The following is a 22,809-nucleotide window of genomic DNA, read 5'->3' on the forward strand; positions in this document are numbered from 1 at the left end:
TTTGTGCACATCTGGACAGGAAGGTGGTCATGGCATAAGAGAAGCACCGGCTGGTCAGAGCCCAACACGCGACCACTGGCCGTCTACGAGGAGGGCCCAATGTCGCCAGGCTGAAGAAACGGCTTTGGAAGACGCAGCCTCTGCATAAGAGGGACACATTGGGCCAGGTTGGGAGGGGGGCAGAATGCTGAGAACAGGAATGTCAAGGCCAAGCCCCCCTGCCCCCCCCCCCCCACAAACTGGCACTCTTTGTGTCTGTGTTACGCTGTGGTTCTGTGCATTGACTGTTTCCCAGTTCGAATGAAAACAGTACAATTTGTTGCAGTGGGAGACGTCAAACACAGCGCCCCCTGCTGGTGCCCTCGCCGGCCCAGCCGCCAGCCAAACACAGCGCTTTCCTGCCAGAAGCGATGGCAGGAAGCCCTGCGGAGCGGGGAGGCATCGGCCTACTTAGCTGTATTGTCGATAGAGATGGGGGGGGGGCATTGGAGCCGCACACAGATGCTCTTCCATGACATTAACGATGCTGATTGGAGCTTTGTGGCACCTCTGCGAATGAAGCTGGCACGTTTTGGTTGTAGCCTGCGGCACGAGTCGTCACTGTGTGTGTGGTGGTGGTGGTGGTGGTGGGGGGGTGCTTTCCACTTTGCACCTTCTCTGATGCATCCCCCACCAACCGTGCTATCCGTCTCCAGGTCGTTTCTGATCCTGCCATGTGGTTTGGGGGGCGGGGGCGGGTCACCCTCTCCCCTTTCCCGGAATATCCGCGGCCTCCTGCATTTTCATTCGCCGCAAATCCGTGGCTATAAATACATCCGTGGCCTTGTATTCCCACATCAAGTGCAGGGATTTCTGCTGACAGGCACCGTGTCGACGTCACAGCGGCCTGCGCGGGAGGTGACCTCGCGCCTCTGGGCCGGATCAGGCTTCCCGTTGCAGCGAGTTATGCCGACATTCGCGTTATGCATAATCAGCCCTTTGTCACCCATGCATTTGACCTTAAATCTGAGCTCGACGTCACTCATAAGCATGGTTTTAACGGATTAATTGTAAATATCCACGATGTTCAGTAGACATTGCGTCGTCTGACCCATGTGGCAGCTGCACTCCCAATTCGGCAGCGTATCGATTCGCCGTTCATTTGCCTAATGCTCTTTTAAGTATGTGGAGGCCCTGTTACCTGCCGGGGATCAGATTCCAGGCTTGGGTGAGTGATCAGGTGGAGGCTGAGGTGAGGGGCGAGGCAGTCATGTGACTCCCGGGTGGGGACTGGGATTCTCGGCTGGACTCCACAGTACTGCGAGCTCCGGATTCGGAACTGGCTGAGGTGCCGGTTTTTGGTAGAGTTCATCTGGAAAGATGATTGAAGATGAAGTCAAGGAGAGTGGGATGGGTGGAGTGGAGAGATTCCAGGCAGATCGCAGAGCTGTGCGGCACTGGAGACACAGGTGAGCGTTCTCTAATCCTATTGGCTGTGGGGATACTGGTTAGTGTCCCCTAATTCTACTGGCTGCAGTGACACAGTTTAGGGCCCCTGATCCTACTGGCTGTGGGGGCACAGGTTAGTGTCCTCTAATCCTACTGGGTGCAGGGACACAGGTTAGTGTCCTCTAATTCTACTGGCTGCAGTGACACAGGTTAAGGTTCCCTAATCCTACTTGCTGCAGTGACACAGGTTAGGGTCCCCTAATCCTATTGGCTGTGGGGACACAGGTTAGTATCCTCTAATCCTACTTGATGCAGTGACACAGGTTAGGGTCCCCTAATCCTGCTGGCTCTGGGGACACAGTTAAGCACCCTCTAATACAAAGGTGGGCAATCTTATGCAGAAAGGGCTGCAGTTTGCTGGTTTTCACTGTAACTCCCTAATTAGATTGCTAATTAGGGGACTGATTGGCTGAAGACTCCTCACACCTGGGTTTGAACAGCTGACCTAAAGGTATTTAAAAAACCTGCATACGCACCGGCCGTTTGCGGATAAGATTGGCCAGCCCTGCTGTAATACCTGTTGTATCCTGAAATGGTACTGGCTATATGGAGAGCTCTTAAACAACCACTTTGTCAGGGCGCCTCACTGGAAAACTTTGTGAGCAGTAAGATTCACTCCATTTCCGGGCAAGTTTAATTTCCGTTTCCTCTAAGAAGCCACCATGCTGGATAGGCCTTGGTATTTACCTCCGAGCGCATTCATGCCTCTTGTACTGATGCCCGTCTGTGTCCGCAGTCAGGTTTCACTCCCAATGCGGCGGTAATGTCGAGTTTCTTATTCCTCTGAACCGAGATCATCGAGCCCGAACAGACAAAGGAGTCAATGCGTATTCGCGTCATGATTAAACAGGTCACATTACTGAATTTAATGACCTAAATGTCTTCATCTGGAGGGAAATAGCTTTTGAAGAATGACTTACTTTTCCCGACAGGAATCAGTACAATGTGTATCTGTCGTCAGGCCTCACTGCGCAGCTGACGTGTGGGATGATCGCTGCCTTGATGAAGATTATAGTTTTACGCTCCTCACTGCTTCGGGTTGGATGGGTGAAAGAGAGCCCTTAAATACATGTCTGAAGCTGAATGTGTCGGCATGTTTCCTTGGAAACCCTGACATTAATAGCCAGGTGTCATGGAGGGGGGAGGAGAGGTCGCTACATTGACAGTGGTTGCTAAATTAAAAACATACATTCCAGGTGTCCTGGACACATCGCCTAACACGCCGGTTTTGTGGTTGAGATGCAGGTCGGACATACGTCAGCCAAACCATTTTCTCGCTGCCAATGTTCGAACGACTTTAATTTCCCCAGGAATCCTGCCTTTGATCTGCCTCCCCCCCCCATCCCTGTCACTCCCTCAGTCTAAATGCAAATGACTGAGTGTTCATTATGCCCACTTAGCACATTCAGAACGATGTTAAGGATGTGATGGGGAGGCAGATATGAGGCTGGCGTCGAAGCAGACAGATGACGAAAAAACGAGTCTCGGCAATTGCAGATCCTACGGCGACGACTATGACATCATCACAGAGCCTTTCCCGCCCTGCCTGGGGAGGCAGGCAGCCTGTGCGTGAAGCCGCAAAGTGCCGTGACTCTGTTTAAAACCGGCTGGGTCGCTCGGTACTTTCTCATTCATTAATTGTGCTTGGTTACAAGATTTAAATGTAACTGGATGCATGCTGTAATCGTCGTAGAAACCCCAGGCCTGCCCCTGCACCACGTTACCGCATCTTTATGTTCTTTTCTTCCATTCTGTATTTATCCGGAAAGGTTAAAGGTGTGCGTGCAGGCGTGCTCGATGCTCCGGGTGTAACGCGACGCCTGTGCCGTTTCAAGGAGATCGATTGTAGGAGGGCTGAAATTTTAATTAGGGTGTCGGGTGAATGGAACGCACCTTCTGCTTGGTTTTCCTTTCTTTTCTTTTTTCTTTTTTTATTTGCAGGACCATCACCTCGTCCTTTATTGTGGGTGTGGTCTCTGGGAAGCCCCACCTCCTCTCCCTGGGAGGTGGCCTATCGGCACCTCCCATTACCCTGCTCGTCGTGCCTCTGTGTAACACGCCGCTGACAATCCCCTGCCGATTACGTGCCCAGCGCCAGCTGTCGCCGGGCATCGTCGCACCATATTCTGGGAGCGTTGCCACCCTGCCCTCCACAGCCACCACCCCCACCCCCCCGCCCAGCACCCCCCTTCCTGTCCTGATGGGGGGAGTTTGCGGCCCTCCATCTGTGACCTGGGCCTTCACCCATCCCACGTCTCTCTCGTGTCTCGCAGGAAGGCCATATCGCGGTCCGGTCTGCAGCATCTGGGTCCCATCCAAAGCCCCCCCCTGAGCAACGGGCCGACCAAGGAGCTTCGCACCGCCGTGGACTGGAGTGTGAGTATCTGTCTCCCGGCCAGTCGGGGGCACAGGTATAGTCCCATATGACCGCGGGAACCACAAGACATCAGCTCGCAACATTCTGCCAGCTCCTATTTTCCCAAGCGTGTTGTGTTCAGAATGTTGTTGACTCGATTCTATGGGATTATCTACTTCCCGGCGAAGATTAGGTGAGATTCTCAGGATTTTGGGTTTTCTTTATCCCATAAATACGCACCCAAGAGTAGCCCTGTTATGGAATTTAGCTGTTGGCAGTCCAGATGGCTTGCCTTGACCTAGCATTCCTCTCATGTTCTTCCTCAGGGGTGAAACTTATGGAAGCAAAAGGTCGTGCAGTCAGTAGCACCTGCAGAATATCTTGATTGGAGTGGCAATCTGGAGGCAGTAATATTTAGGGGGAGGGGGTGCTGTCCATAAAAACATATCCCAGGGGTGTTGATGCCAATCCGTCAGTCAAATTTAGTGGAGTGTCACCCGGTAGACCACACATAGATGCTTGCAATTGCACCATCACCTGTAGAGTGTAGGGCAGTGTTTTCCAATCCGCTCCTTGGGGACCCGCAGTCAGTTCTTGTTTTCGCTCCCTCTGAGCTCCCTGTCAGGTAGCCCACATTTTTGCTCCCTCACAGCTTGCGGTAGGGAGCTGGGAGGAGCAAAATCATGGACTATCTGTGTGTCCCCGAGGACCGCATTGGGAAACATTATTGTAGGGTATTTATTTGTAATAATATCAAACACCATGGTGATTATTTATTCTTTATGAAATGCAGAGTGCATAATCTGAGTTGCAGCTCCTGAACCAGCTCTGCTGATGATGTGTGATCCTGCACATAGTCTGTGGGTTGGTTCATTCTCTAGACTAGGGGACAGCTTGCCCTAATCTCCCAGCTGTAGAGTCTGGCACGACCGGGACCGTTGCAAGGTGTCGGATATGCAGGGAGGGGGCGTTTGCTAGGAGACAAAGCCTTAGATAGGCAGAGATCTTCCGGCAAGAACAACATGAAGATGCTGCAAGTCTGCAGATGGAGTCGCTCTCGATCTCGGTGAGATCGAATGGCCGTCGACATTCAGGACCAGCCACTGCTCTTCAGAACCGTCTGAAGTTCTGGGTTTTTGGGAAGGTACCGGGTCATATTCATATCTTTTTCCAGTGGTTGCTTTGCGGTGTTGAGCAGGCGCCTGGAGACTCGGTTGGAGGCTTGGCGACAGACTGGTGGTTTTGGGTGGGTGGATTCTGAGCAGCTACCCGGGGAACCGAAAGCTTCCCGCGGGAATGTGTGAAGCTCCGCTCTGCAGTGCGCTCCTGCTGCTCACCTGCGGGAGCTACTTTAAGGCGTCTGAGTGGGAGGTGTCCCCCCCAGTGTGAACCCCCCCTCCCATCCAATCAGGTATAGGTATGAGTCTTTTCCTGCAGATTTGAAAACTTATCTGTGCCCAGCCCAGTGTGGTGGAGCTGGGGTGGGAGGGCATCTCCCCTATCAGCTTCCTGATCGCCCTGTGATACCGGTATCACACAGCTATGACTGGCAGAGTTTTTGCCTATCAGGCTGGGGGAGGCATTTCCTGAACGTCAGTGCTGGCCTTTCCCCCCCCCCGTTGGGACCCCCGGTGCTCAGTGTGTAGTCATTAAAATTTAACCACTCCCCCCCCCCACCAAATGACTGAATGCCTTTGAACAAGCAGTTGATCTGAGTGCCGCTGTCCATGTGGGTGTTAGAGTTTCCGTCTCGATTCCTGTGTGTGTTTGTGGGGGTGTGTGTGTGTGTGTGTGTGTGTGTGTGTGTGTGTGTCCTGCACTTCGTGTTATACACTACTAGTCAAAAGAATGGACACAGCTACAGAAAATCATTTCTTATTCAAAATAATGTCAATACAAAATAATGACCCTAAGCACATCTCGAGGTTGTGTAGTAAGTATTATCTCGTGACCAGGGAAAGAGGTACGGTGCTCTGCCTGGTAACCTGGGCCCCACGATCCCTAGACCTGGGATCGTGACACTGTAGAGCTGGCTTGGGATGCGTCAGAGCAAAAGCACAGTCGCTAACTTGTGCCCAGAACTTGTGGAAACTCCTTCAGGAGAAGCAGTCCAGGTGGCCACATATTGTAAGCTGGCAGAGTCTTCAGTGCTGTCATTGAAGCAAAAGGGGGCTGTTTTGAAGAGGCTAAATCTGAACAAATTTTGAGATATTGAACCCTTTTCTTTAAGCTTGCAATTTTAGATATGTATCAGTTAAAATAGAGATACATTAAAAACAGGTGTGTCCAGACTTTTGACTGGTGTGGTATGTCTGATCCGTGTGTAAGTGGGTTACCGCCTCACTATAGTGAGACTGTCCTTGGTACCACATGTGCTTTCTGTGTGTGTATTAATAGCGTGTTTCAGGGTTTGCTGTGGTTTCGCGGTCGCCTCCGCTGTGGCATGTGCAGCCTCTGTCTTTCCGGAGTGGTGACATCGCTTCTGTCACCTGCAGGAGACGGCGGTGAATGGTGAGCACTTGTGGCTGGAGACCAACTGCTCAGGAGAGCTGTGTTACCTGGGAGAGGAGACATGCGTGGTGAAGATCTCAGTGAGTGTCTGTCGGGCCCAGAGCAGGGCGCAGGGCCTGGGGATATGGGGGGGGGGGGGGGGGGGTAACAATAACGTTCCCAGCTAATGAACTGACAGAAGAATTGCTCCTCATGCCGGAATACCCGTGTCGGGGGTGAAATATCATTTTACAGCATGGTTTTGGGAAACATTTTAATATTCATGAGAGAAACTATCCGATTGGCCAGTGAAATCTTCCAAGGCATTTATTGGCTAATCAGGTAGCGCTTCTTTCATGAATATTAATGACTTTCCCCAAACCTCGGTGTAAAACGAAATCTGGTGAAGGCCCTTGACTGTATTGTAGTTGAGTCTTTGATATTTCAACATTTATGCGTCATGTGTCACAGCTGATACGGCGGTCCGGCTGGCTCAGAAAGCTGATGAATTCTTGAAGCAGAAAGCCTTGAGGGTCATGCTTATGCCTTCCCAAAGAATGGGAGAATGATGTCACACAGGGCGGACTGATGGGAAAAGCGAGCCTAGTTTGTACTGTGGGCCCGTGAGCGACACCCCCTGGCCGTTAACTTTGTGCATGTGTGTCTGTCCCTTTAAGAAGTCAGCACCCCGGAGGAAATGTGCAGCGTGCAAGATAGTGGTGCACACAGCCTGCATGGAGCAGCTGGAGCAGGTGGGCCCTGCAGACCCCCCACCCGTCCCCTTATCCGCTGTATCCTTGACACCTGTGGAATGTTGTGGAATACAGCGGCAGTCATGTGACCTGCTCTTCCCGTCCTTTAGATCAACTTCCGCTGCAAGCCCACCTTTCGTGAGGGGGGGTCTCGCTACACACTGCGGGACGTAAGTGTTTTGTGTGCGTGTGTGTGTGTGTGTATTTCTGGATTATGTTTATATTACATTGTGGGGACAATGTAATAAAAACCTGTTATTTTGATGTTGTGGGGTCCAGTTTTTCAGGTGTGAATACAATCAAAAAACTAAAAATGCCAAAAGCCTCGTATTTTGTTTGGTCACTTAGGGTTAAGGTTAGGGCTGGGTGGGGGTTAAGGGTGTCATTTTGCAATTAGAGTTCTGACAGTGGGGTCCTGCTGAAAGAATTCCCCTCTGGCAATCAGTAAATTCTACCTACCTACCTTCTTACAAGTTTGTGTGGGATTGTGTGTGTGCACTCTCTGTCCCTGGTTCTTTGTGAAAAAGCTGACCAGCCACCATGTGTGACTTGAACCCACAGCCAACTGGGGTCTATGGGGGGGGGGGGGGGGGGGGGCGTGGGTGCTATAGTGGTGCATTTTTTTTTTCTTTCAGTGGGGGATATACTGAGCAAGGCGCCGTCTTACGGCTCTCTGTGTGTGTGTGTGTGTGTGTGTGTGTGTGTGTGTGTGTGTGTGTGTGTGTGTGTGTGTGTGTGTGTGTGTGTGTGTATACACCTCACAGCAGAACACCCTGCGCCACCACTGGGTCCATCGGCGCCGCCAAGAGGGCAAGTGCCGTCAGTGCGGGAAGGTAGGGCCCTCCCTCTGCCTCGGTACTTTCAGTATCCATGGCAACAACAGGCGAACATACCCCTGTCCCGTCTGTGTATAACGGACCTTCCCGCAATGCTCTGTCTTGGGATCTGCAGGGGTTTCTCCAGAAACTGTTCCACAGCAAGGAGATCGTGGCCATTAGTTGCTCCTGGTGCAAGCAGGCAGTGAGTACCGTTTATCTGCAGAGATACCCACAATGCCTTTGGGGCCCTCCTTTGACCTCCGCCCCACCTGTTTATTCACCCAGTTCCATAACAAGGTGACGTGCTTCATGCTGCAGCAGATCGAGGAGCCGTGCTCCATGGGCGCCCACGCCGGCGTCATCGTGCCACCCTCCTGGATCGTCAAAGTCAGGAAGCCACAGGTACAAACCCCTCCCTACAGGTGGCGGTCGGCCAATAAGCACGCAGGGTATGACTGGCTGGCTGCGTGAGGACAGCTATGGAAGGGAGCTTATGTGTCAGCGTGTGTTTGTGTGCCTCTGTGTGTGTGCGCGTGGTCTGACAGCTTTGTTCCAGTGCGTGAGAGTGGGATGCCTGTGCGTGTCCTTGGGAGACTGGCAGTCTCCCCCCCTGCAGGCCGTGTCGTGGGCTCTCCCTGTGGCCGCATGAGACCGGCTCCTCCCCCTTGTGCTTGGTGCTCCATGCCACCTTTTTCTGTGGCCCCCTCGCTGCCATTACTTCGCTTTACCTGTAGCCGCGTTGCTGCCATCGGCTTTCACACGCGCAACGCAGCGGAAGCCTCGTGCGTTGCCACCGTCTGATGACTTGTATTGATGGGCCCTGATCCACACCCGACACTGTCCTGTCCTAGGCCCTGTCCTCTCCGTGGGAACTCAGGCCCCTCAGGAAGGGGGCTGTGATTCATGGCTTGATGGGCAGCTGGGCGTAGAGGTCCAGCTTCTGACCAGGATCGAGCTTCCCTTTAAGACAGTAGCTAGGAGACAGGGAACTGGAGAAGCTCTCCACATGACAGTTTATGCTCCTGTAGCTCAACAAGTAGAATTTGTAAGAGTACAAAGGTTGTGGATTCAAATCCCAGGATCCCCACGTGAACTGTTAGCCATTTCCTCTACTTTCCCTGTAAGTTGCTTCAGATGAAAGCATCAGACAAATGAGTCAGCGTGATGTTAGGAAATACCCGGGGAACCACTAAAGACTGTTTTTTTTAAACAATTTATATATTTCTGTATGCTTTAAATTGCAATCAGTTTTATTTATAGTGGATTTCAGCATGCCAACTTTTCTACTGTAATCAGTAGCCGCAGCGTGCGTAGTAGAAGGTGGGCTGTGAGGCCACGCCCCCACCCCCCCCCCAGCCCCGTCCCGAGGCCGTGCAGGTGTTCTCCTACTCAGCGCCTCATCTCTCTCCTGTCCCCCAGAGCTCTTTTAAAAACTCGAGCCGAAGGAAAAAACGGACATCATTCAAACGAAGGACCAGCAAAAAGGGAACTGATGTGAGTAAACCTGTTTTCACCTCCCCCCTGCCCCCCCCCTCCCCCCCCCCAAAAGGCGTGACCGAATGACAGCCGGCGGAGAAGAGACGCGGTCAGGAATAGGCTGAGCATTGGACAGCTGCTGCGTGTAGATAAAGAGCAGGCCGCATCTTTTCCTTGTACTCATTTTGTGTCCATTTGGCCACACCCCCTTTTTAGTGTATCCATCGTATGTCACGAGGCCACGCCCCTTTATTGTATGTGTCCATTAGGCCACACCCCTTTCTGCTTACTGCATAAACTGCTTCCTGAAATGCCACCAGGGCTGTGTTGTTGGGCCTTGGTCCTGGGAATAAAACCTAACCAAGGCTCCCAACTCCAGGCTATGGCCGCAGTAACAGTGCGTGTGTTCATGTGGATCCTTCTGCATATGTATGTCTGCATCCGTGTATGTGTGACCGGTACGACCGTCTCTCATGACAGGACTCCAAGTGGCGCCCGTTCATAATCAAGCCCCTGCCCTCTCCGCTCGTAAAACCCGTGCTGGTGTTCGTCAACCCCAAGAGCGGCGGGAACCAGGTAGGCCTGCTGGGAGGGGGCGGGTCACTCATCTGCAAAGCCCACCTCCGGAGACTGACCCTGCTCCTGCCCCTCCCTCACAGGGCACCAAAGTGCTACAGATGTTCATGTGGATTCTGAACCCCCGGCAGGTGTTTGATCTCTCTCAGGGGGGGCCCCGGGAGGCGTGAGTACCCGGTCTGATCTGCCCTCCCCTCTTCCTCTTCCTCACTCGTTTTTTTTTCCCCCCTCCTCATTTTCAGCACACAGTCGCATCATACTGATAAAAGCATCATACTGTGATTAAAGCCTGTTATTTTGACATTCTGTGGACTTTTTTGCAGTCCACAAAAGGAAGAACTTAGTTTTATAAAAATTCCATCCTTACCCTGAATGCCATGCTTACCCTCTGCCAAACGCCGCCGCCCGTATCCCTGGACCAGACCACCCTGGTACCGCTGGGTCCGTAGACCAGGCGTCAGACGACGTGTTCCCCAGACCTGCTCCCTGACTCACCGTCTGCTCTCCTCTCTCAGGCTGGAGCTGTACAGAAAAGTGCCGAATCTCCGAATCCTGGCGTGCGGGGGTGATGGCACGGTAAGATCGGGGGGGGGGGGGGGGCTGAGCTGTTACATCACGGCTCTCTCCAGCACTGGGGGTGGGAGCAGACCATCCTGCTCATTTGCATGCAACTTCTTCTATTAGGAGAAAAAAAGCAGAAATCAGGGAAATTTCCTCTGTTCACGTTTTAATTATCACGCAAAAAGTTAGACCTTATTTTTTTGGAAAATTAAGAGCCGACAGCAAAAATTTCACTAATTTCTGTGTAAAGCACCTGTGTAAAATATACATTTTTTTTTTTTGCAAACTCCAGCCTGGTTCTTCCTTGCTTCTCATTGATGAAGGGCTGCTTCCTTGCTTAATGGGACAGTCCTGCTTCAAGGAGCCTGATATGAATCGTCCTAGCAGTGCACTTCACAGCTGCACCCATTCCTTTTGAACGTGACTCGAGGTCATCCTCCGATTTCTGAGTCACTGTTGGATAAGTCGACGGTCATCTCTAGCATTAGAAAGTTGCCTCTGCCCTCTGCCTGGCTGGATTTTGGTTATTGCCAGTGTCTCCTGCTTCACCTCGTTCTTGTGTACTGCTGTCTTAGAAACTTTGAGCCTGGAAACAGCCTGCCTCGCAGTGTAGCCTTCTGCCAGCAGAAGCGAACAGGATTTAAAAATGCAGATTTTTAAAAAAGTATAGAGTGCTCTCTAAATTTTTCCCCGGACGTTCCCATTTTAATGTACCAGGTTCCTGTACTTGCCGTTGGCCATAGTGTGTAAGTGCTGTAGTGAGGTGGCTGATTCTGACTCTGTCCTCCAGGTGGGCTGGATCCTTTCAGCCCTCGATGAGCTTCAGATGAACCCACAGCCCCCCGTTGCTGTTCTTCCTCTCGGGACAGGAAATGACCTGGCACGCACCCTGAACTGGGGAGGGGTGAGCAGACAGATTGCACTGCAGAAATTTTCCGTTTGCCCTAAGGAAGAATTTGGCATTGGTTTATGGATAACTGGTGTCTTTTGGACCCATTTGTGTTGTCTTCCGTTGGATCCTTCAGTCTGCAGTAGCTGGTGTTGCAGGTCAGGTCATAGCAGTTCTGGAAAACCTGGGGTCCACGTTAGGCAGGACGCAAGTCTGTCACCGGCCACTCGCCACACACACAGTCACGTGACACTAGGGAACACGTCCGAGTCACCACTGTGCCAACTCCACATGTACACCAAGCTGGGGTTCAAAGTAGGTCCTCTCTTCAGAGTCACTTCCATGTGTATTCCTACATCCCTGAGATGAATGAATTGTCGCACAGGCAAGTCAGCAGGGGGCGATGTGGCTGTGTGGTTAGAGCCTTTACGGCAACTGTGATCAAAACCAGTGACCCCTCTGCCCCCATTAGAGTAAATTGCATACTAAATATACAGAATCATCTCTGGGGGGGGGGGGGGTCCAAGGTGGGGATCACGGGAGCTTGGCAGATCCTGGTGTTTTAATTGTTATTTACTCTGTTTGCATTCATTAATGAGCAGAGATAAATGTCATCGCCGCTCTTTCTGGCATTAAAGGTATAAAGGGAGCGTGACAACCACAGTGTCACACGTGTTTAAACAAACAGGACGTTAAAGGCTCTCGACGGCGCTGGGGGGGTTAGGCTCCAGCTGGTTACCAGCCCCCTTTCGTTTCCGTGAGACCAGCCTCTTGAAAAATATGGGATGGATGTCGCCGGAAAGACTTTTCTGTCATTGTAATTTTCGCTTAATTCGTTTTAAATGGAGGCTTTTCAAATACCCTTAATTATGCTCTCATGGATCCTCTGGTACTCCTCTGCGGGGGCGGACATCGGCAACCTGGGTGTCTGCAATCTCTCTCTCTCTGAAATTAGTTGAACTGCAATGGGCACTGTAATGTTGAAGAGTCCCCCACCCACCACCATAAATCTGCTTTATACAATTTGAAGGTTCAGCGTGGGCGGTGGGTGACTCTGCAGGTTAGGACAGTATATCTGTGATCAGATACACCAGCAGGTTGTTGGTTCAGATCCCATTTCTTAGTAAAGTGGCGTTATCGTTGGACCCTTGACCAAGGTCTTTAGCCCCACTACTCCAGGCACTGTCTGATCCTGCTCTCTCGCTTGTATGTTGCTTTGGACAAAAGTATCCACTAAATAACTGTGATGTAACAGTGCCGTGGTTTTAAACCACCGCAAGTAGAGCTGTCTTGTACTAAACACACATCGATTTCTCTTCTAAACGTCACTCCTTGATGCTGCCCCCAGTTCACTGTGGAGGCTTGCAGAGTCCCTGTCGCAGGCTTGTCTCCGGCTGGTAGTGAGCAGGATCCCCTCGGTTTTAAATAAACAGGCCACGTTCCCCCACGATTTATTTCTGCACACTTGGGTCCGGGTTGGGCTTTTTATTCCAGTCAGAGTTTAGCTCTCCTGCAAGTGAGTGGTTAAGCAGGGCTCTGAGCTGGATGGTATCATGCGTCTCCAGCTTACACTAAAATCCTATATATGTAACATGCATACAGTGCTCACGGAATGTCTTGGGACGTTTGCTTAGTTCTTTAACATGGTTGCAAATATATTGGTTTCATAACGAAGGTCCTTTCAGAAGTAATATTCCCATTTTCCTTTTAATGTCGTAATTTTTTTGACTGACGGTTCTGTCCTTCCCATTTTTCTATTAATTGCGATTGTAGTCATTGCGTTGTTTAGTGTCCCAAAGGATGTTTGGTGTTTTATGTTATCGCAGAGGTGTCACTAACTAAAAAGCCCCCAATGAGACTGCTTGTCAATGAACTCTTTTAGAGCTTGGGTTTTGATTTTGATTTATTACTACTCACAATGAATGTTTTACTTAAAATTACTGGTTGTTTCTCATGTGATGTATATTTTTTGTAAATGAATGAAGTAATGTCAGGAACCCAATAAATTTGCAATTTCTTTTACTGAATTAAGCATTCCTAGACTTTCCATGAGCACTGTAGATGGGTTTCTAAACTCTAATAATGTGTCTTAAGCATATGGTACCTATAGCCCTCTACCTACGGTCCCGGTCCTGTTCCCCTCCCTTCCCCAGGGCTACACGGACGAGCCAGTGTCTAAGATCCTGTGTCAGGTGGAGGAGGGTACGGTGGTGCAGCTGGATCGCTGGAACCTCCAGGTGGAGAGGAAGCTCTCCCCAGGAGACGAGGGCTCTCAGAAGGTGACCTCGCATCCAGAGCATCAGGCCACAGACGGGTGTCAGGAGGGCCTCCCCGATGTGTAACTCTCTCCCCCTCCGTATGCGTTCCTTCATTCACAGCTGCCGCTGAATGTCTTCAATAACTACTTCAGCTTGGGGTTCGACGCTCACGTCACCCTGGAATTCCACGAGTCCCGAGGTGAGTGTCTGGGGAAGATCGGGGGGCGATCGGGATGTTGGTGTCACTGTGGGTCAGAACCCCCTCGCCCCGCATGACGCCCTCGCGGTGGCTGAGAACGTGACATCCCAGGGCCTACCTTACAGGTGCGGAGAGAGGGGCGCCCGGCCCCTCCTGAGTGCTTGGCAGCAACTCGCTCGGTAGACGTGGCGGATTACCAGAGAAATGCTCAGAGCCTCAAATTAATGCGATCTGTCACTTTTTATGAGGCGAGGGTGGGTGGTGTTGGGAACAGTCCAATTTGAGGCACAAACACGGCCTCAGATGGTAGAAAAATCCGCACGGGAAGTCCGGCCCAGCATGACGTCTCCTCCCCTTGCCCTCCGCAGAGGCCAACCCTGAAAAATTCAACAGCCGTTTCCGCAACAAGATGTTCTACGCAGGGGTGAGTGGGGTGTGAATCACTGACCGTGTAGCTCTGGGGGCCTAGGTGCGGCGCTGTGACCCAGCAGCTGCTCTGTTTGTCACGTCCCTCTAGGCTGCCTTCACCGACTTCCTGCAGAGGAGCTCCAGGGACCTGGCCAAGCACGTCCGTGTGGTGGTGAGCGCAGCGCTGAAGGTCCCCACTAGGGGGCAGCCAAATTCCCGCACATTCTGCAAACCCGTTTATTAGAATAGCAGTAATATTGACATTTGCTTCAAGTTTATTTAACGGACGCTTTTGTCAATAACGGTGTACAAGGGAAGCAAATAGCCCATTACAAAAATACGGCTGTCAAGAAGTTGACTAGGTTAAGGAGGTTGAAAGTATTTATAATCATGCATCCATGAATATAGGTACCTATGATTTGAAAGTATTTTGGAGATGATAGAATGCATTTTTAGATTTCAGCTGTCATTTTTCTGAGATCTCCTGTTTATTTTTACATTTTAAAGAAGAAAAACTGAAGATCCAAATTACAAGGACCATCTTCTTCTTTTTTTTTTCTTATCCTTCCCTCGTTCCCCTCAGTGTGATGGAACGGACCTCACCCCCAAGATCCAGGAGCTGAAGTTCCAATGCATCGTGTTCTTGAACATTCCCAGGTGCAAAAACCACCCTCCGAACCACCCCTGTACCCTTGCTGGGTCCGGCTCATTAGCGACTACGCCATCTGCTGATGGGTTTTTGCAATGCGCTGTCTCAGTCACTCTTGCCGCCTTTCGGTTGCGTGTGCCCGCTGTGCCTGTAGTGAAGGTGTTTCTGCCCCCCAGGTACTGTGCGGGTACTATGCCGTGGGGTAATACCGGTGACCACCGTGAGTTTGAGCCTCAGCGGCATGACGACGGCTGCATCGAAGTCATCGGCTTCACCATGGCCTCTCTGGTGAGTGGGTGCGACCGTCATGGGCCGTGTCTTCATCCGCCAGGCCGCCCCGCGTTCACTGGCACCCTCTGCGTCCACCAGGCGGCGCTCCAGGTGGGCGGGCACGGTGAGCGGCTGCACCAATGTCGGGAGGTGACTCTCACCACTTTCAAGACGATGCCGGTGCAGGTGGATGGGGAGCCATGCAGACTGGCCCCATCCACCCTTCGCATCTCGCTCAGGAACCAAGCCAACATGGTGCAGAAGAGCAAGAGGAGGACCTCTGTCCCTCTGCTCAACGAGTGAGTCACACACGTACGTACACACACACACACACACACGCGTACACACACACACACACACGCGTACACACACACACACACACACACGCGTACACACACACACACACACACACGCGTACACACACACACACACACACACGTACGCATACATTCCCCTACACACGTTTTCTTATCGTATGCTGACTTGCTATCTTGTAAATGATCCCTAAAGGGCATTAAGCTGAAAAGCAAAACAAAAACCATACGAAATCTGACATGCACAAAGAACAGGATTGGGGGCTTGTTTTTCAGGTATGGCCTTCATATTTTGTACAAGTAAGACTTAAAAAAATGCACGTCCAGACACACAGCATGAAATGGCGCCGTGCTGACTGTAACATCCACAAACAGCAGTGTGGTATTTTTATGGGTGGGGGGGGGGGGGGTGACAGACTGATTTACCTGGCCGACCTTTTGACCTTTGTCCGTATTCTCCTCTCGGTTTCACCGCACCGGTAACCTGCTCCCTGTGTGTTGTTGACCTGTTTGTGGGTCACGCCACTGTCATGGTGTCTCTCTCTTTTCCTCTCGTCACCTTCACTAACCCCCCTGCCCCCTTTGCGTCTGTCCCTCTACTGGCTGCCTGTCTGCCCCCCCCCATTGCCTGCGCTGGTTGTCAATCTGTGCCTCTGGGTTTGCGCAGCATTCAGAAAGTGTGTGCCGCCGACCTCCGTCGTCTCTCCGCTCCCCCTGACTCCTTCTCCATGTGAGTATCTCTAACCCGGGAGGGCGGGGCAGGGCTGGGTGGGGGCGGGGCACAGTAACTGCTGGCTTGGGCATTTTCTGCTCTCTCCGTGGCTCTTCCGGGCAGGGGCGGACAAGCAGGGGCGAGGGGTTTGTGTGTCAGCCGTCATTGTATGACAGATAAATTACCTGATTAATGTAGTGCAGGGAACAGTGCACGCACACAGGCGCGTGAGTGTGTGTACGCACAAACATCCTGTGTGCGCAGCGATGAGTCAGACAGTGTGTTCGAGCGCCTGACCACTATGTTACCGTGGCCGCCATCTGTTTCACGGAGTGTGCTGAGAGGCGATTAAAATGCAGGTTTTCGGTGCTGGCGGAGTGTGTGCTGCCGCAGACCCCATATGACACACAACCCTCCTGCTCTGCCTGCGGAACGCTAGCCGCGCGCTGCGGTGATGCTAACAGGTCTCGCTCTCACTGGAGGAAATCGCCGCTTTCTTTTTACTGTTTCGTTTTATGTCGTCACACACCAATGCAAAAAAGCACAAGTATGTCTGCACGCATGTGTGTGCATTGGTGTGTGTAGAATATGATGCAGGTGGCTACCTTGCGTGTTTGTCTGTGTGAGGGCACGTGCTGGCGTCTGCCAGTGTATGATCCTGTCAGCTTGTTTCGTATGTGTGTGTGTGTGTGTGTGTGTGGATTTGCATAGATCATATTAGAGGACCAAATTGTCCCCAGAGTGTAGTAAAACCTGAAATTTCTTTCCCCATTTGGATAACCTCAGTTTTATAAAAATCTGTGAATGCAATCGAAAAAGTAAAAATCCCAAAAGTCTTGTATTTGGGTCGGTTACTAATGGTTAAGGTTAGGGATGGGTAGAGGTTAAGGGTGTCGTGATTGGGATTAGGGTTTTTCCCCATTTAGATAGGTACACAAACTAAATAATAATGAATTATTATTATTTAATAATAAAAACCTGCTTTTTTATGTTGTGGGGACCATTTTTTAAAAATGCCAAGAGTCTTGTATTTTGTTTGGTTACTTATGCTTAAGGTTAGGGCTGGGTAGGGGTTAAGATCGTCATGTTGTGATTAAAGTTTTGGCCATAGAAGTGGATGGAGAGTCCCCACAAAGAAATAATTACACACCTGTGTGTGTGTGTGTGTGTGTGTGTGTGTGTGTGTGTCTGCCTTCTTTAGCCACCCTGCTCCTGTTTCACAGTGAAGCGCTGGTTCAGTAGCAGTTACCATGTGGACCGTGTTTTCCCAGCTTTGATGGCAATCAAACCACCCCGCTTCACACGAGCCGCAGGGGCGGCGCTGTGCGGCAGGCCCAGAGCTCGGCGGGACGCGACGTGACCCAGCAAACAGCCAACATTCTGGGAGCGTTCCCCTGAGCTTCTCATTTGGCATTCCGCTTAGCATCTTAAGCAGAACATTTCGTTAATGCATAAAGGTTTCCTACAGAGGAGAGATACCCGATTATTCATGAAGACTGGTCCTGGAACGTTCTCCCTCTTGTGTGTGGCATCGCATGTTTGAAAGCGGCGAATGGCGCTTGAGTTTCTGTGAGCTGCAGCGCACTAAGCATTGCAGAAATGCACAGAAAACTGAATTTGCAGGTCAGCTAGGGTCGGATCTGAGAATGGGAGCAGCTGCGAATGGAAAAAGTCCTCAGCGTTTCAACCGCAGTTCGTCTCTCCTGTTGGTGGCGGTAATGTTTACATGAGGGTCTGCTTGTCCCCCTGTGCATGCAGCCCCCACGCCGTCCCAGACCGCCTGCGTCTCCGGGTGAACCGGATAAGTCTGCAGGAATACGAGAAGCTGCAGTTTGACAAGGAGCGACTGCGAGACATCTGTGAGTGCCGACCTGGCCGTTCAAAGCGTCCTCAAAGCAAACAGCAGCGTGAAGAGCATGGGCACACATAACGTACCCTGTCAATAGCATAAATAACGTACCTTTCCTAATAATGTAGAAATAGCATGCTATCATAATGACTTAGCATTAGCATATCCTATCTAACAGCAATAGTGTACCCTCAGAAAGAAAAAGTAATAGGCATTGTTACAATGTAGCATTAGCGTACCATGTTAATAGCAGCAATAGTGTATCCTCATTATGATACACCAATAGCATTTCATCGTAATATCGCAGCATTAGCGTACTTTATTAATAAGAGCAATAGTGTGCGCTTGTAAAAACACAATAATAGCATACCCCTGTAGTAATGTAGCATTTTATGTCTTATTAATAAGACCAATAGTGTACCCTCGTAATAAAGTAGCAATACCATATGACTGTAATAGCTACAGCTTACGCTATTGATAACATAGCTGTTACCCTCTTAATAGAAAGAGTCCACTATGTTGTAACTGTTGTAACAGTCCCATAAGCACATTTGTAGGTTCTACTGTTTATGAGTTAATCAGCTTAATTGAGATTTATTCAAGAACGAATTCAATAAAGTTAAATACTCCGTGTAATGTATCAGCATTTTGATTGGCTGGAGGGCTGTATGTGAATACCATTGTGTTCCCCAGCTGCACCGGTCGGCATCGTCGTGGTGAGAGGAGACTGCGACCTGGAGACCTGCAGGCTCTACATTGACCGACTGCAGGAGGTGGGTGACCCCACACACCCAGTGCCCTGTCATGGTGGCTTTGGCTGAACCTCCCCCTTCAAGCGTCTTCTTCACAGCAGCTAATTAACTTTAAATCTTTTATTTTTCTTTTTTACAATCTAATCTTTTGCCTTTTCAAATTAATAACCTGCTTGTCTGTGATCAGCCTATGAGTCAGAAACACGTTGACTCATTGTGTAAAGAATCTCAACTAATCCTCTGCAGTACCACAAAGAGACTGCAGCCTTTAACTTCTTTGTTCCGTTCAGACTTTTTGGGCACCTATCCCAACATCCATTAGTTCACCTTCTACGACCATTTATCCAGGACAAGGCTGCTCTGAGTCTAGAGCCTAACCCAGGAGATACAAGGCACCAGACAGTGGACTCCCTGATGCAGATGACTCTCACAGGCCACACAGTCGCACACTTTGGACAATTTGAGGACGCTGGTTCACCTATCTGCGTATCTTTGGGCTGTAGGAAGAAACCCAGAGGAAGGCAAACATTGTGCACAGGCATGCTGGGGGAAGCCTCACTACCACCCGCATCCTAACATCATTGGCTCAAAATTTAGCAAGAGCAGCGTCATAAATACTGGATGAATGATACAGTAGTAAAGTCACACTGAAAAATGCCAGAAGGCAGTGCAGGAGAGGAAGTTGTAGTTATATTTGGTACCTCTAGGTGTCTCGGTCCAGCTGGCGCTCTGTGGCCACGCTAAACTGACACTGTGTAGGTGTTGAGAGTGGAATGACACCGGCCAGTGTCGTCCGTCAGGTTGGCAGCATGGCTGCTCTTACTCGCTGCCTTTCATCCTGGCTGCTCTTACTCGCTGCCTTTCATCCTGGCTGCTCTTACTCGCTGCTTTTCATCCTGGCTGCTCTTACTCGCTGCTTTTCATCCTGGCTGCTCTTACTCGCTGCTTTTCATCCTGGCTGCTCTTACTCGCTGCTTTTCATCCTGGCTGCTCTTACTCGCTGCCTTTCGTCCTGGCTGCTCTTACTCGCTGCCTTTCGTCCTGGCTGCTCTTACTCGCTGCCTTTCATCCTGGCTGCTCTTACTCGCTGCCTTTCATCCTGGCTCCTCTTACTCGCTGCCTTTCATCCTGGCTGCTCTTACTCGCTGCTTTTCATCCTGGCTGCTCTTACTCGCTGCCTTTCATCCTGGCTGCTCTTACTCGCTGCTTTTCATCCTGGCTGCTCTTACTCGCTGCTTTTCATCCTGGCTGCTCTTACTCGCTGCCTTTCATCCTGGCTCCTCTTACTCGCTGCCTTTCATCCTGGCCAAACCAGAGGCGTAGTGCTTCTCCAAAATTCCCTAATGATTTGGTGAGCTAGTGTCAAAATTTTGCTTTTACTCTGGCCATAGTACTTTTTAAATATATATTTTTAATTTATAATGTGTGTGTATGTATGTGTATGTATATATATATATATATATATATATATATATATATATATATATATATATATATATATATATATATATATATATATATATATATATATATATATATATATATCCCCATCCATCCATCCATCCTCTACCACTTTTCTGGGTCGGGTCGCGGGGGCAGCAGTCTAAGCAGGAAAGCCCAGACTTCCCTCTCCCCGGCTACTTTGTCCAGCTCCTCCGGGGGGAGAGAATGAGTCTCTCCAGTCCAGGGTCTTTCCCAGGGCCTCCTCCCAGTGGGACATGCCCAGAACACCTCATCAGAGAGGCGTCCAGGATGGATATATATATTTTTTCTTTTTGCTAGAGATTTTCACAAGAATGTTTTAACACATCTGTTACTCTTTCATGTGTTACTCGCTGGCTGCAGTTCTTGCATCTGTGAGGACTGGATTGCCGCGTCGTATGTGTCTTTGTTGATAACTGTTTGTGTTTTCCATGATTCCCAAGCCTGGATTTTCCCCTCGTTTGGTGTTAATTCCAGATCATGATGTAATGCAGTGTAATAGGGTTTGTGTCAGTCGTGCTTTCTGCCGTGAGCATATATATAAATACCAGGCTCAGCATTCATTATGGTTTTGTAACATTCAGAGGCAGTGGGGGGGGGGGGGGGTAGAGAGTGGCTCCTTGATGTATCTCACACTGTCCTCTGACAGGACCTCCACCAAGCTCCCCCAAGCGTCCACCGGGTACACTACCAGGTAACTGACATTTCCTCTCAGTTACATACCCCCCCCAGCCTTTGTCGTGGGCCTGACCCGACCCCCCTCCACCATGTGCGGTTTCAGGATGAGTCCCGAAGCCTGGTCCGGCCCGGCTCCGCCCATAGACTTTCCTCCAACTGGAGCTTCCTGGATTGTAAGTCTCACCCCTACATACTGATGGGCCCGAATTCATCAATGCGTCGACGATGCGTCAGCCACATACTTTTAGCGCAGTCTGGTACCTTGTTAACATCTCGTAACACCTGTCCTTCCATTTGTTCTTTTTCCAGCAACGTCTGCCGACCGTTTCTATCGCATTGACAAGGCTCAGGTGAGCAAGCTGTTCATTGCAGCTGAACTTGTTCAGTCAGGACATTAAAACTGTCATTCATCCAGAAGAGATACAGGTGACTAATATCATTACCATGCTCTAGCCAAACCAGAAATCATTAACAATTAAAAAAATGTAGGACCAAACACATCTAGCATAGAAAAAAGGAAATTAAAAATGCTGATTAGTTGTTGACATCTGTATGCAGACCTTAGTCACTTACCCTGAATAACACCTTAAATGAGTCATGCAGATCTCTAGCTGAGACCGGATTATTTCAAACTGAAATCAGTTTATGTTTGATTTGTTTTCCACGGAAGTGATTGCAGTTTAACAAACATCTTTTTGGTCAGTTGGTTGCCGGAATACAGCAGCAGGAAGCAAAAAGCTTTTCTGATTAATGGGTTTGTTTAAAGGTCTGACCTTTTGCCCTGTGAATGTCTGACTTCCCAGGAGCACCTGCACTTTGTGACAGAGATCTGTCAAGACGAGGTCTTCATCTTGGACCATGAGGCCCCGGGTGTGGGCCAGGTTGGTGGCCCGGGAATGCCGGACCTTGTAGTGGAACCAAGGTTTGTAAGCCTTCCTCTGTGGTGGCACCCATCTGTAACAGCAACTCTCTCTCTCTCTCTCTCTCTATATATATATATATATATATATATATATATATATATATACATACATACACATACACACATACATGCAATATTAGGGACTTGACCCTATAAGCTATTGTTTACAAGCTCATTGATGGAGCGATATCCCAGTGGGGATAGCGAGCTTTACATACTCAGGGTAAACTCAACAGAGTGTCACGTAAAAAGGGCGGTGATTGTATTGCAAACCTAGATTGCAAACTAGGTAAGTGATACATACCTAATGTTAAATCCATAAATAAAAACCTTAAAACCCATAAATACATGAAATAAATGAAAAAAATTATTTCAGCATTGGGGGTGGCCTCTGGGTCCTGGGTTCAAGTCTCCGCCTGGGTCACATGTGTGTGGAGTTTGCATGTTCTCCCCATGTCGTCGCGGGGTTTACTCCGCGTACTCCGGTTTCCCCCCATCCCCCCCCCCCCCATCCCCCCCCCCCCCCCCGTAGCAAGATTGCCCGTAGGTGTGCATGTGTGAGTGACTGGTGTGTGAGTGTGCCCTGTGTTGGGCTGGCCCCCCATCCTGGGCTGTTCCCTGCCTCGTGTCCATTGCTTCCGGAATAGGCTCCGGACCCCCCGCGACCCAGCAGGATAAGCGGTGTGGAAAATGGATGGATGGGTTTCAGCATTCCATACTCTGTCTGTCATACTTTGCCATCATTTCCCTTTTAAGCTCTATTGTGGTTCTCACAACTTTCTTTTTTGGTTTGCTGCCACCACTGACCTTCTCAGGAGCCATGGTGGCTTTTTCGAAGATATAATACCACGTAGTGTACTTTAGGGAAACAAAACAGGAGAACACTCACAGCAGAATTTCACGGAGATGT

General features: G+C 50.1%; 1 protein-coding gene across 4 annotated transcripts in view; it reads left to right on the plus strand.

Moving 5' to 3' along the window:
- Positions 1 to 22,809, plus strand: part of dgki (diacylglycerol kinase, iota) — a 41,705-nt gene that overhangs the window by 13,134 nt on the left and 5,762 nt on the right. Inside the window, exons 2-27 of one of the 4 annotated variants that reach the window (XM_049007068.1) lie at positions 3,762 to 3,864; positions 6,340 to 6,435; positions 7,012 to 7,086; positions 7,197 to 7,256; positions 7,851 to 7,919; positions 8,038 to 8,106; positions 8,190 to 8,306; positions 9,324 to 9,398; positions 9,861 to 9,956; positions 10,040 to 10,122; positions 10,472 to 10,532; positions 11,308 to 11,421; positions 13,560 to 13,685; positions 13,785 to 13,863; positions 14,232 to 14,287; positions 14,381 to 14,443; positions 14,855 to 14,928; positions 15,097 to 15,208; positions 15,290 to 15,489; positions 16,172 to 16,234; positions 17,975 to 18,075; positions 18,759 to 18,838; positions 20,949 to 20,993; positions 21,081 to 21,150; positions 21,287 to 21,327; positions 21,781 to 21,899. In XM_049007068.1, coding sequence (XP_048863025.1) covers positions 3,762 to 3,864; positions 6,340 to 6,435; positions 7,012 to 7,086; positions 7,197 to 7,256; positions 7,851 to 7,919; positions 8,038 to 8,106; positions 8,190 to 8,306; positions 9,324 to 9,398; positions 9,861 to 9,956; positions 10,040 to 10,122; positions 10,472 to 10,532; positions 11,308 to 11,421; positions 13,560 to 13,685; positions 13,785 to 13,863; positions 14,232 to 14,287; positions 14,381 to 14,443; positions 14,855 to 14,928; positions 15,097 to 15,208; positions 15,290 to 15,489; positions 16,172 to 16,234; positions 17,975 to 18,075; positions 18,759 to 18,838; positions 20,949 to 20,993; positions 21,081 to 21,150; positions 21,287 to 21,327; positions 21,781 to 21,899 — 2,247 coding nt within the window. The remainder of the gene's footprint in view (positions 1 to 3,761; positions 3,865 to 6,339; positions 6,436 to 7,011; positions 7,087 to 7,196; positions 7,257 to 7,850; positions 7,920 to 8,037; positions 8,107 to 8,189; positions 8,307 to 9,323; positions 9,399 to 9,860; positions 9,957 to 10,039; positions 10,123 to 10,471; positions 10,533 to 11,307; positions 11,422 to 13,559; positions 13,686 to 13,784; positions 13,864 to 14,231; positions 14,288 to 14,380; positions 14,444 to 14,854; positions 14,929 to 15,096; positions 15,209 to 15,289; positions 15,490 to 16,171; positions 16,235 to 17,974; positions 18,076 to 18,758; positions 18,839 to 20,948; positions 20,994 to 21,080; positions 21,151 to 21,286; positions 21,328 to 21,780; positions 21,900 to 22,809) is intronic. The other 3 variants (XM_049007069.1, XM_049007070.1, XM_049007071.1) reach the window with 3 other exon arrangements.

Source organism: Brienomyrus brachyistius, chromosome 3 (assembly GCF_023856365.1).
Source record: "Brienomyrus brachyistius isolate T26 chromosome 3, BBRACH_0.4, whole genome shotgun sequence".
NCBI classification, from domain to species: domain Eukaryota; kingdom Metazoa; phylum Chordata; class Actinopteri; order Osteoglossiformes; family Mormyridae; genus Brienomyrus; species Brienomyrus brachyistius.